The following is a 13,925-nucleotide window of genomic DNA, read 5'->3' on the forward strand; positions in this document are numbered from 1 at the left end:
GCAATGAATGTTATCTCCCCCCTCCCCCCCCCCTCCACACACCATCCTCTAACCATGCCCTTGATAGAATTTAGAACAGCACAGGAACCGGCCCTTCGGCCCACAAGGTTTATACCGACCAATGATGCCCACGTGGACTGATCTGACTGCATAGCGGCGACTGTCATACGCTGAGAGAATGGAGCAGCTGGGCTTGTACACTCTGTGGAGTTTAGAAGGATGAGAGGGTATCTCATATCTCATTGAAACATATAAGATTGTTAAGGGCTCGGACACACTAGAGGCAGGAAACATGTTCCCGATGGTGGGGGTGGGGGTGGGGGGGGGATCCAGAACCAGGGGCCACAGTTTAAGAATAAGGAGTAAGACATTTAGAACGGAGACGAGGAAACACTTTTTTTCTCACAGAGAGTGGTGAGTCTGTGGAATTCTCTGCCTCAGAGTGCGGTGAATTTTGTGTCTATCTTCGGTTTAAACCAGCATCTGCAGTTCCTTCCCTACACACATGTTGCATCTTCAACTATTCCCTTTGAAGGACGTTTGGCTAATATTGTAAACGCCTCCTCCCTCCTCGCCCTTTCCGCTCAGCGACTGTGGCGGGGGAGTGAAGGGGTGGGGTGGGAATCCCGGACCAGCCCGGGTCAGTGACTAAGGGTGGTATAAATAGAGGCAGTGGGAGGTATAAAGGCGAGTGCGTTTAGAGCGCAGGGCAGTGACTGCCGAGAAAGGAGCCAGCGTTGCACGGTGCCCGTCTCTCTCTCTCCCCCCGCTTGACTTTACCGGGTCCTAGCCGTTGCCATGAAGTATTACACGGGCCGGTCCGGGTACGCTGCGCCCCCCGCCCGTCTGAAGACCACCCGCGCCGTCCATTTCTCCCACGACATCGTCTTCCAGGATCACATTCGCCAGGGAGACCTGGTGCAGGTGGGACGGTTCATCCGAGCAAGCAAGGTGAAACTGGACACTATCTACATCTCGGGTGAGCGAGCGGCTGGTGTGTGTGGGGTGGGGTGGGGAGGGGGGTCTCTCTTGCCCAGAGCAAAGGGGAATCGAGAATCAGAGGACAGACACAAACAAAGCTGAAGTGAGTAACTCAGCGGGCCAGGCAGCATCTCTGGAGAAAAGGAGCAGGTGAAGAAAGTTCCCGACCCCCAACAAACGTCGCCGATCCATCTTCTCCACAGATGCTGCCTGTCCCGCTGAGTTACTCCAGCATTTTGCGTCTGTCTTCGGTGTAAACCAGCATCTGCAGTTCCTTCCTGAACATTTAGTCTAGAACCAGAGGACATACAATACAATTCAATTTATTGTCATTTGGACCCCTTGAGGTCCAAACGAAATGTCGTTTCTGCAGCCATACATTACAAACAAATAGACCCAAGACACAACATAATTTACATAAACATCCATCACATTGCTGTGATGGAACACAAATTTTTTTTAATCTCTCCACTGCACTCTCCCCACCCCCCCCCCCCCCCCCATGTCAGAGTCAAAGTCAAAGCCCCCGGCGGGCGATGGCGATTGTTCCGCGGCCATTAAAGCCACGCCGGGTGATGCAAGGTCGCACACCGGGTTCTTGGTGTTAGAGCCCCCGGCGGGCGCTCGCAGAGTCCCGCGGCCATTCCAAGCCGCGCGGGGCGATGGTGTAAGGCCCCGCTCCAGGAGCTCTTCAACCCCGCAACTCGGGCGGGAGAAGTCGCCGTTGCGGGAGCCCTGAAAAGCGGTCTCCCAGCAGGGACCCGCGGGCTCCCGGTGCCGCCCGCCAAACCCGCAGTTGCAGCCTCCGATCCTCCGGGGGTCGGGCCGCAGCAGCGTCCACCACCGCTCCACCCGCTCTGGACTCGGCCAGCTCCGCGACGGTGAGGTGAGTAGTCGGCACCACAGCCCCCGGTCTTCCTGTTGGAGGCCGCTCCTCGTTGCAGCCCCAACGTCAACGGAGACCCGACAAAGAAAAGGTCGGGTCTCCCGTGCAGGGAGAGATTTAAAAGTTACCCCCACCCCCCCCCCCCCACACCACCCCACCCCCCCCCCCCCCCCCCCCACACACATACCCCAACAAAAAATAACAAAAACTACATAAAAACATAGACATAAAATAATAAAAACGCAGACGGACTGCAGAGGCCGCTGCTGACGAGAGTCGCGCCGCCCACCGACATGGGTTTAAAGTGAGGGGAGGAGGGGGGAGAGAGATTTATTGGGAGCCTGAAGAGTAACTTCCTTTGCACAAAAGGTGGTGGGTGTGTGGAACGAGCTGCTGGAGGAGGTCTAAATGCTGTGGTGGATGTTTGTGTTAAATTCTATTGGGTATTGCGTGTTCTTTTTAAGTGTGTCGCTGCTGGCAAATTCATTTCACTGCACCTTCGGGTGCGTGTGACGAATACAATTGACTTTGACTTTGAAGAAGGGTCTCGACCCAAAACGTCACATATTCTTTTTCACCAGAGCCGCTGAGTTGCCCAAGCACTTTGTGTCTATCTGCTGGAGGATGTAGTTGAGGCAGGTAATATTGCAACGTTTAGGAAACATTTAGACAGGTGTATCCTGGTGGGGTGGGGGCTGTTGACCTGACCAGCGTGGGAGACTAGTTATAGGTTGTACTCCCTGAATTACTCCATGTCTATAATCAAAGACTTGTCCCACCCCGGTCGTTCCTACTTCTCCCCGCTCGCTCCCATCGGGCAGAAGGCACAGAAGCTTGACAGCGCGCACCACCAGACTCAGGAACAGCTTCCTCCCCTCTGTTGTCAGTCTTCTGAACGGTCCTTCCATAAACTGGGGGGGGGGGGGGGGGGGGGTACTGTCCGGTTCACCTCTACCCCATTGTGGACATTGGACTTTATCTCTGGGAACTGATGCGCTACAATGCTGAGAACTATATTCTGCACTCTGTATCTTCCCCTTTGCTCTCTACCTGTTGTACTGGAGTTTGGCTTGGTGGTATTTATGTAGGGGCTTTTTTTGGTCTTTTTGGATAGCCCGCAAAGCAAAGCTTTTCACTGTACATCGGTACAATGCCAAAAATAAGCAGAGTCTAAACTTAGACTTCTGCTGACTGGTTAGCTTTCTAACTCTTCGGTGATATCCTCTGGATAGGTTCTGCCTGTCTCTCCATGTGCTGGTCAATAACATGGAAGAGTTTTACAACACAGGAGCGGGCCCTTCGGCCCACAAAGTCCGTGCCACCCATGATTCCACCTGCCTGCTCATGGTCCATATCTCTCCACTCCATGCCTGTTCATGTGTCCATCTAAGTGCTTCTTAAACATTGCTCTTGCATCGACTACCTCTGACAGTCTGTGGAACAAAGTGTTCCACAAGGTTAATTCCCGGGATGGCGGGACTGTCATATGCTGAGAGAATGGAGCAGCTGGGCTTGTACACTCTGGAGTTTAGAAGGATGAGAGGGCATCTCATTGAAACATATAAGATTGTTAAGGGCTTGGACACACGTTCCCGATGTTGGGGGAATCCAGAACCAGGGGCCACAGTTTAAGAATAAGGAGTAAGCCATTTAGAACGGAGACGAGGAAACACTTTTTCTCACAGAGAGTGCTGAGTCTAGCTAGATAGGGCTCTTAAAAATAATGGAGTCAGGGGATATGGGGAGAAGGCAGGAACGGGGTACTGATTTGGGATGATCAGCCATGATCACATTGAATGGCGGTGCTGGCTCGAAGGGCCAAATGGCCTGCTCCTGCACCTATTGTCTATTAACTCAGCGGGCCAGGCAGCATCTGTGGGGGACATGGATAGGCGACGCTTTGGGTCGGGGCCCCTTCTTCAGACTCCGCACAGACAGCAGCGCCCGCAGTCGGGATCGAACCCGCGTCTCTGGCAGCAGCGGTAGAGTCGCTGCCTTTACAGTGAATGCAGCGCCGGAAACCTAGGTTTCACTGTAAGGCAGCGATCTACCGCTGCTGCCAGAGACCCGGGTTCGATGCCGACTACGGGCGCTGCTGTCTGTACGGAGTTTGCAGCATCTGCAGTTCCTGGTGTTTGAAGTGATGGGGCTGGCAGGCTGCGTCTATGAGACTATAGTTTGGTTTGTGTTTTGATTCCAGGCATGGCGGCGCTACACGAGGCTGTGTTGACGGGAAGTCTGGACTGCGTCAAACTGCTGGTCAAATACGGGGCGGAGGTTCGTCAGAAAGACGAGAACGGCTGGACATCCCTTCACATCGCCTGCAGCGACGGACACGCCGAGATCGCCAGGTGACGACCAGCATGGCCCACACCAACGTTTCAAGCAACTTTAGACAATAGACAATAGGTGCAGGAGGAGGCCATTCGGCCCTTCGAGCCAGCACCATCATCCACAATCAGTACGCTGTTCCTGCCTCTCCCCATATCCCTTGACTCCGTTATCTTTAAGATCCCCATCTAACTCTTGAAAGCATCCAGAGAATTGGCCTCCATTGAATTCCACAGATTCATAACTCTTAGGGTGAAAAATATTTTCCTCATCTCCGTTATAAATGGCCTACCCGTTATTCTTAAACTGTGGCCCCTGGTTCTGGACTCCCCCAACACCGGGAACATGTTTCCTGCCTCTAGCGTGTCCAAACCCTTAACAATCTTATATGTTTCAATAAGATCCCCTCCCATCCTTCTAAATTCCAGCGTATACAAGCCCAGCCCTCCATTCTTTCAGTATATGCCTTATACAGCATTGAAATAGGCCCTTCGGCCCACCGTGTCTGTGCCAACCAGTTTCAGTTTAGTTTATTGTCACGTGTACCGAGGTACAGTGAAAAGCTTGTTGTTGCGTGCTAACCAGTCAGCGGAAAGACTATACATGATTACCATCGATCCATTTACAGCGTATAGATGCATGATAAGGGAATGTAATGCGGATTAACCTACAGACCCACACGCCTTTGTAGTGTGGGAGGAAACCGGAGCACCCGGAGAACCCTCCCCCCCCCCCCTCCCCCGTGGGTCACAGGGAGAGCGTGCAAACTCCGTGCAGACAGCACCCGTAGTCAGGATCGCACCCGGCTCTCTGGCGCCGTGAGGCGGCAACTCCTACCGTTGGAGTTTCAGGGTTGGTGTCCAACGATGCAAGAGATTATAGAAATAGAATTAGGCCACTCGGCCCATCGAGTCTACTCCGCCATTCACGCATGGCTGACCTCTGCCTCCTAATCCCATTTACCTGCCTTCTCCCCACGACACCCGTTCTGATCAATAGTTTGTCAGTCACCCTGCCTTAAAAACATCCACTGACTTGGCCTCCACAGCCCTCTGTGGCAATGAGTTCCACAGATTCACCATCCTCTGACTAAAGAAGTTCCTCCTCAAGTTACGGAAGTTACGGAAATGGGGCCGAAAATGACCCATGAATCTGCCCATGACCGTACTACGTCTTTTTCGTCGAGTGGACTATCTTGCTCGCTATAGGATCTTTGCCCGTAAGTCCTCGCCTCACTCTGACCTCTCCACCTTCACCCCGCCAGGTATCTGCTCTCCCAAGGAGCCCAAGTGGACGCGGTCAACGATGACGGCGAGATGCCCAGGGACCTGATTGAGCCGGACGACATCGAGCTTCAGGTGCTGTTTGAGCCTCGAAGATCCGTCTGAAGAGAAGGCGAAAACCAAACGTGTCAACCCAATTCCCCAGTTGAGGAATGCAGAGATACAGAGATGTTGCCTGACCCGCTGAGTTGTTCCAAACCCTCAGCTGCAACTTGTGGATGGTGAACTGCAGCAAGGACTGGACTGTGAGGCACAACTCAACTCCCTGGCCTTGCCCTCTCTTGTGCCTTGGTTTGGTGTTTACCAATGCTGTTGCTTCCTTCATTTTAAACTTTTTTTATCAAAAGAAAGTTTGTCGACTTTAAAGGACATTTTTACTGCAAGTTACATTTAGACTTTCAGCCAGTGATGTTTAGGATTGGCCACTATCGCCTGCTCCAGCCTTTACACCGAGTCTTATATGCATTGGAGTCTTAACCCTATGTGTGGGAAAGAACTGCAGATGCTGGTTTAAATCGAAGGTAGACACAAAATGCTGGAGTAACTCAGCGGGACAGGCAGCATGTCTGGAGGGAAGGAATGGGTAACGCTTCGGGGCAAAGAAGTCTGAAGAAGGGTCTCGCCCCGAAACGTCGCCGATTCCTTCTCTCCAGAGATGCTGCCTGTCCCGCTGAGTTACTCCAGCGTTTTGTGTCGATCTTCGGTGTAAACCAGTGGCTGCAGTTCCTTAAAGCCCTGTCCCACGGTACGAGTTTCCATTGTAAAACGTATCATTCACATAATCTCGCTTATTCAAGTGCAAAGTTTCCAATCTTTCTGGTGAATAATGTTTACTGGTTTTTAAAGACAAGTTTCCCAAATATATTGGGGACATTCTCCATCATATCTTCACCTCATGTTCCCTGAAAAACTCTCCTCAAATCCCATCTCAGTCTTCACACATTCACCCCCCATCCACCAATGTCTGAGTATTCGAATGTAATGCAAATTGAAATATTTTACCAATTTGTTGAAATTGTTATGACTTACTGTTGCATGTGAGGGACGATGCTTTATATATTTATAATGAATAAAGTCATACATTTTGTTATTAAGAGTTGCAAATGTTCCATTATTTTGTAGGCTGCATGTGCTGTTCCCAGAATGGGGAATGTGGTCATGTATCTGTCTGAAGAAGGGTCTCGACCCGAAACGTCACCAATCCATGTTCTCCAGCGATGCTGCCTGAGCCCCTGAGTTACTCCAGTATTTCGTGTCAATAGATAATAGGTGCAGGAGTAGGCCATTCGGCCCTTCGAGCCAGCGCTGCCATTCAATGTGATCATGGCTGATCATCCACAATCAGTACCCCGTTCCTGCCTTCTCCCCATATCCCCTGACTCCACTATTTTTAAGAGCCCTATCTAGCTCTCTCTTGAAAGCATCCAGAGAACCTGCCTCCACCGCCCTCTGAGGCAGAGAATTCCACAGACTCACCACTCTCTGTGAGAAAAAGTGTTTCCTCGTCTCCGTTCTAAATGGCTTACTCCTTATTCTTAAACTGTGGCCCCTGGTTCTGGACTCCCCCAACATCGGGAACATGTTTCCTGCCGCTAGTGTGTCCAAACCCTTAACAATCTTATATGTTTCAATGAGATACCCTCTCATCCTTCTAAACTCCAGAGTGTACAAGCCCAGCTGCTCCATCCTCTCAGCATATGACAGTCCCGCCATCCCGGGAATTAAGCTTGTAAACCTACGCTGCACTCCCTCAATAGCAAGAATGTCCTTCCTCAAATTAGGGGACCAAAACTGCACACAATACTCCAGGTGTGGTCTCACTGTGGCTCTGTACAACTGCAGAAGGACCTCTTTGCTCCTATATTCGATTCCTCTTGTTATAAAGGCCAACATGCCATTCGCTTTCTTCATTGCCTGCTGTACCTGCATGCTTACTTTCATAGACTGATGTGCACGGACCCCCAGATCCCGTTGTACTTCCCCTTTTCCAATGTGTGAAGCTGGCCAGGGGGAAGGGCTGGGGTGCACAGAGGGAGACAGCTGCAGGTTGGCAGTGCTGAGGCGGCCAGGGAATGCGCTGCTCGCCCTTCCTTAGACGGGGGGGGGGGGGGGGAGGCCACAGAGTGTTTGTTGTGGCAACGATGCTTCACTGACAGCTGCCTGTGCAATAAAGTCGCCCATCTCTGTGTCACCGGCTGTCTGAAATAGCCCGAGCTACACGGGGAGACTCTGCTCTCTGACCGTTAGGGCCACTGATGGGCCATCATCGTAGGATTCACCCCGGGACAGGCGACAATGTTTCCCCATCACCTCCGTGTTAGTTTACACAAGGCACTGCATGGCGCAGAGGTAGAGTTGCTGCCTCACAGCCCCCAGAGACCCGGGTTCGATCCCGACCTGTGCTGCTGTCTGTACTAAGTTTGCACGTCCTCAAGAGTGATTCAAAGAGTTTGTGGCCGGTGTGAGAGGGGTCAGAGATGATCTTGCCCGCTCGCCTCCTGGCCTTTGCAATGTACAGTTCATCAATGGAGGGAAGGTTGCAGCCAATAACCTTCTCAGCTGATCGGACGATTCGCTGCAGCCTCCAGATGTTGTGCTTAGTGGCTGAGCCAAACCAGGCCATGATGGAGAACGGTTCCTCAGTATCATGTGCTCAGATGTACAGTGAAATTATTTTCCTGCATGCAGTTCAGTAAAGTGCTGCACAACTCTTGATTAGTACAAAGTGCATAAAAGTGATCCACTGAGACCGCATGCAAGAGTTACCAGGTTTTGGAACCATTTTCAAATTCGACCTCATTGGGACTTCTGTAGCCCCTGTGGCCGGGGCTCTGGAACTTCGGCCCAGCCGGCTGATCTGTTCCCATAGCCAACTTCCAAGGCCAACTTTGCGGGCCGGTGTCTCAGTACCGTTGGACTCCTCTCAGAGGCCGTGACCTCTGTTGGTCCGGCAAAATGGACAATCCTGAGAGGTTGCAGGAAGGGACTGCAGGATGCCGGTTTACATTGAAGATAGACACAAAATGCAGGAGTAACTCAGCGGGACAGGCAGCATCTCTGGAGAGAAGGAATCGGGTGGTGTTTCTTCCCTTCTTGGGAAGAAGCATCTGTAGTAGGGACTCGACCAGATACGTCACCCGTTCCTTCTCTCCAGAGATGCTGCCTGTCCTGCTGAGTTACTCCAGCATTTGGTGTATAATCCGGAAAGGTGATGGAACCAAAGGTGATGGAAAATTGGTGGTGGACCGGGATTTTGATTATTATTTATTTATTACATATTCAGTAGCTTGTGCACTTATAATTCTGCCGTTATTCCTCATTTTTTTGAAAGACACTGGGTTGAGAAATGGTTCTGTGAGTGAGTTCCACTGTGGAGGCACAACTACTGCTGAAGAGTTGGGACTCAAGATGGATGCCTTGCGCCTCCTGCTGGCAACTGGCTGCAAGTGTTGCTCCGCAGAGACACAAGGGAACAAAGTGAAGACACAAAATGCTGGAGTAACATCTCAGCAGGTCCAGACAGCATCTCTGGAGACCAGGAATGGGTGACGTTTCGGGACGAGACCCTTTTTCAGACTGAGAGTCAGGGGGAAAAGGGAAACGAGAAGATATAGATGGTGATTATGGAGAGAAATGAATGAATGAAAGAGGGGTGGGAGATTGCAACCTTCACGTGGTCCGCCCTGTTTCGACGAATGCAATCAACCCGGCGTGCACAATCAAATAAGATCAAACAGAACAAGTTGTCCTACAACTTTAGGCTGTGCACGCCATACGCAAGAAGAAGAAGAAGAACGAATGAAAGAGAAATGAAAAAGTAACAATGATAAAGGAAATAAGCCATTGCTAGATGAAAACGAGTTACAATGAAATTCACCAGGACGACAATGAAACTACTACAACGACTAGGGTGGGAGAGGGACATAGAGCGAGAGAGAGAGGATGCAAGGGTTCTTGGTTCTTGGTTTCCTGGTCCTCCAAAATATTTCCAAATGGAATTTAAACTGGAGGTTACTTGTATTTGGAGCATTGTGAGCAGTTTTGAAGGATGTGCTGGCTCTGGAGAGGGTCCAGAGTGTTTTATTATCATATGTAGCAATGTTACAAAATTTTGAGATTTAAAAAATCAAGTCTGTAATTTATCCCATCAGATAAAGCATAAAAATAAGTTTAATTTGACACCTAATTCACTTTCATATCTCAAGTATTTAAAAAGTTATGGCCATTTTCATACTGGGAAATGAGCATCTTGTTCCCTATTGATTTTCTATGGACATAACAAAAAAGCTGTGATCGTGAACAGTCAAAAGCCCATAACTTTCTTAAAAATTAAGAGAACTGAATGAAATTTTCAGTTATCATAGATTGAAGCATTCTGAAACAAATATAAAATAATCTTACTTGGATGACCTGAAATTAAAGCATATAATTAGTTAGTTACCTAATTGTAGCTAATTTCAGACTTCAATTACTAGATCTAAACATCTATCCATTTCTTAATAAATGATTAACATTTTTAAATAGCCTAAATGTCCAAATAATATTCACAAATAATTCACAATAAAACATGATTTTTAAATCTCATTTACATTAATTTATAGACCAAATGGAAGGCATTCAGTGTTCAATTGCTGTAAATAAATGCCCATTTAAATCAGCTTTCCAGTGGGTCCCTGTGGAACGCGCTGGTTTAGAACGTTCACATTGCGGTAGATTTGTGCCCCAAATGCCCAGAAAAATACTGCGGGATATAATGGGCCCAAAATGAGCTTCTCGCAATATTAAACTTTGTATAAAGGGATCTTTAGAAGCCCTTTTTAATGTAAAAAATATACAGCATACCTTCTGTGGTCTGCTTTATGAGACCCTGCGGTTGCTGGCGGTCGCGGGTTTAGAGATTGATTTTTAAACTACTATAACCATTTTACGAGGCCTTTAAAACTAATAATAGCTTTTGCGACGGGGTCTTCCAGCGATTTTTCGTTAATAATTAACTAGGCTGAACATCTTCGATTTGAACAGCCTAGAGAAAATCGCGTTTTAAACCCGCCCCCCTCTAAACGGCGCCAAAATTGCGCACACCCGCAGCGGCAGATTTTCAACGACGCTTCAGGTAGGCTTTGCAACATACCTATCATATGTCCCAGATAGAACAATGAAATTCTTACTTGTTGCAGCACAACAGAATATGTACACATAGACATAGTACACTGTAAACAATATGATAAACGAGAGAGAAAAAAAGTTCAGTGCGTGTATATAAACTCATAAGTACACACACATTTGTACATATTATGCCGAGAGTGAATTTTCTGTGACTGTCCAATAATGCTGTTAGTGGGCAGTCCTTCCACAAAGTTGTGGTTTCAAATCCCAGCCCTGCCAAATAACTCCATCTGAAGTCTGAACAAGGGTCTCGACCCGAAACCTCACCTATTGCTTGACCCACTGAGTTACTCCAGCATTTTGTGTCTATCTTTATCTGAGCTGTCGGCTTGAGTATTTTCACCCAAATCGCATAACTGTGGGCACAGCCGTTACTGCTGGCTATTGGCCCAGTTATTTGAAGTTCGATTCCCATCCTTAAATTTAAGTTTAGTTTGTTGTCACGCGTACCGAGGTACAGTGAAACGCTTTTGTCCCGTTCTAACCAGTCAGCAGAAAGGCTATACGTGATTACAATCAAGCCGTCCACATTGAACAGATACAGGATAAAGGGAATAACATGAATAACATTTAGTGCAAGATAAAGTCCGATTACAGATAGTCCGAGGATCTCCAATGAGGCGGTTAGTAGCTCAGGACTGCTAAAACTAAAGGTTACAGGGGAAAAAAACAGGGGGGGTGGGGTCGATGGGATTGCACTGAGAGCCAGCATAGAACTGATGGGCCGATTGGCCTTCTAGACGATAAGTAAGTATTGAATTGTTTTGGACTGACTGTTGGAACTGAGGCGGAATAAAAGTGTATTTTTCTTGCAGCTGGGGAGATGTTATGAGCAATGAGCCTCAGGGGCCAGTGTTGGCACCTCAAATATTGACATCAATGATGCGGATGAAGGTACCCGAGGGATGCTCGTTAAACTTGCTGACGGCAAGCAGAGGTAGTGAAGCAAGCCGAGGAGAACTCACCGCAAAGAGATGTAGAAAGGCTAAGTGAATTCAGTTCATTTTATTGTCACCTGCACCGAGGTACAGTGAAAAGCTTTTGTTGCGTGCTAACCAGTCAGCGGAACGACAATACACCATGTACAGATACATGACATGGGAATCATATTCGGTGCAGGATAAGTACGGTAAAGTCCGATCAAGGATAGTCCGAGGGTCTCCAATGACTAAATGAATGAATTAATGAGTTTATTGGCCAAGTATGTACACATACAAGGAATTTGCTTTGGTGCTCCGCTCGCAAGCAACAACACGGCATACAATAACAATTAAGAATGACACATAAAACATTAAGAATAAAACATTATGGTTTAAACATGTGAATGAAATAAAATACCAGAGCAAAAGGAGGCCACAGACATTTGGTTATTAAGATAGATGGTAGTTCAGGACCGCTCTCTGGTTGTGGTAGGATGGTTCAGTTACCTGATAACAGCTGGGAAGAAACTGTCCTTGTATCTGGAGGTGTGCGTTTTCACACTTCTGCACCTCTTGCCCGATGGGAGAGGGGAGAGTCGTCAGAGATCTGACAATTAGAGGGTAAAGGAGGAAAATGTGAAGTTATTCATCTGGCCAGGAAAGAAAGATTAACATCCAACCCGTTACAGACTGGGCGATCTGTGTGTGTTTTTGTACACAATTCCCAGAGGACGAGTCTGCATGTACAGCTGCAAGCAGGAAAGCTCACAATGTTGTTCTCTTTGCACGAGGAATTGAATGCAAAAGTAGAGATATTTATACTTCACTAAACAGAGGATGTTGGTGAGAACACCTCTGGAGTACTGTGGACAGTATTGATCTTCATAGAAGACACAATGTTAGTGTAAGTAAGAATGGGCATCATTTTGGGTTCAGATGCTTCTTCAGGTCTGAAGAAGGTTCTCGACCCCAAATGTCACCCATTCCTTCTCTCCAGAGATCTGCCTGTCCCGCTGAGTTACTTCAGCATTTTGTGTCTATCTTCGGTGTAAACCAGCATCTGCAGTTCCTTCCTACACAATGTTAACGTGTTGTCATTTGTAGGGTTAGGGTCTCCCTTATAGAGTCATAGAGTGGTACAGCGTGGAAACAGGCCCTTTGGCCCAGCTTGCCCACACCGGCCAACAATGTCCCAGCTACACTAGTCCCACCTGCCTCCACTTGGTCAATATCCCTCCAAACCTGTCCTATACAAGTACCTGTCTAACTGTTTCTTAAACGTTGGGCTAGTCCCAGCGTCAATTACCTCATCTGGCAGCTTGTTCCATACACCCACCACCCTCTGTGGGAAAAACATACCCCTCAGATTCCCATTAAATCGTTTCCCCTTCACCTTGAACCTATGTCCTCTGGTCCTAGATTCACCCACTCTGGGCAAGAGACTCTGTGCATCTATCCAATCTATTCCTCTCATGATTTTGTACACCTCTATAAGATCAACCCTCATCCTCCTGTGCTCCAAGGAATAGAGACCCAGCCTACTCAACCTCTCCTTGTAGCTCACACCCTGTAATCCTGGCAACATCCCCGTAAATCTTCTTTGAACCCTTTCAAGCTTGACAATATCTTTCCTATAACATGGTGCCCAGAACTGAACACAATATTCTAAATGTGGTCTCACCAATTTCTGGTACAACAGCAACATGACCTCCCAACTTCTATACTCTCACTGATGAAGGCCAAAGTGCCAAATGTCTTTTTGACCACCTTATCTATCTGCGACTCGACCTTCAAGGAACCATGCACCTGTACTCCTAGATCCCTCTGCTCTACAAAACTCCCCAGAGGCCTATCATTCACTGTGTCGGTCCTGCCCTTGTTAGATGTCCCAAAATGCAACACCTCACGCTTCTCTGTATTAAATTCCAACAACCATTCCTCCACCCACCTGGCCAATCGATCCAGATCCTGCTGCAATCTTTCACAACCATCTTCGCTATCTGCAAAACCACCCACTTTTGTATCATGATTTGAGAATTAAGGGACAGAAGTTTAGGGGTAACATGAGGGGGAACATCTTTACTTAGAGAGTGGTGGCTGTGTGGAATGAGCTTCCAGTGGAAGTGGTGGAGGCAGGTTCGATTTTATCATTTAAAAATAAATTGGATAGGTATATGGACGGGAAAGGAATGGAGGGTTATGGTCTGAGTGCAGGTAGATGGGACTAGGGGAGAATAAGTGTTCGGCACGTACTAGAAGGGCCGAGATGGCCTGTTCCGTGCTGTAATTGTTATATGGTTATATCAGCAAACTTGCTAATTTTCCCATATATGTTCTCATCCAAGTCATTGATGTAGA

At 48.3% G+C, this 13,925-nt stretch overlaps 1 protein-coding gene across 1 annotated transcript; it reads left to right on the forward strand.

Moving 5' to 3' along the window:
* The first annotated feature begins 688 nt into the window (after positions 1–688).
* On the forward strand, positions 689–6,052 carry ppp1r27 (protein phosphatase 1 regulatory subunit 27). Its single transcript, XM_033044195.1, has 3 exons — positions 689–979; positions 4,068–4,218; positions 5,463–6,052. The coding sequence occupies exons 1-3, from the start codon at positions 799–801 to the stop codon at positions 5,584–5,586; spliced, it is 456 nt and encodes a 151-aa protein (XP_032900086.1). The 5' UTR covers positions 689–798; the 3' UTR covers positions 5,587–6,052.
* The last annotated feature ends 7,873 nt before the right edge of the window (positions 6,053–13,925 follow it).

Source organism: Amblyraja radiata, chromosome 26, assembly GCF_010909765.2.
Source record: "Amblyraja radiata isolate CabotCenter1 chromosome 26, sAmbRad1.1.pri, whole genome shotgun sequence".
Taxonomy (NCBI): Eukaryota; Metazoa; Chordata; class Chondrichthyes; order Rajiformes; family Rajidae; genus Amblyraja; species Amblyraja radiata.

Excerpts from the sequence above, each read along its gene's own strand:
- ppp1r27 (XM_033044195.1), top strand. The coding sequence starts at position 799 with ATGAAGTATTACACGGGCCGGTCCGGGTACGCTGCGCCCCCCGCCCGT. Across the intron at positions 980-4,067 it reads GGACACTATCTACATCTCGG|GCATGGCGGCGCTACACGAG; the intron begins GTGAGCGAGCGG and ends TTTTGATTCCAG. Across the intron at positions 4,219-5,462 it reads GGACACGCCGAGATCGCCAG|GTATCTGCTCTCCCAAGGAG; the intron begins GTGACGACCAGC and ends TCACCCCGCCAG.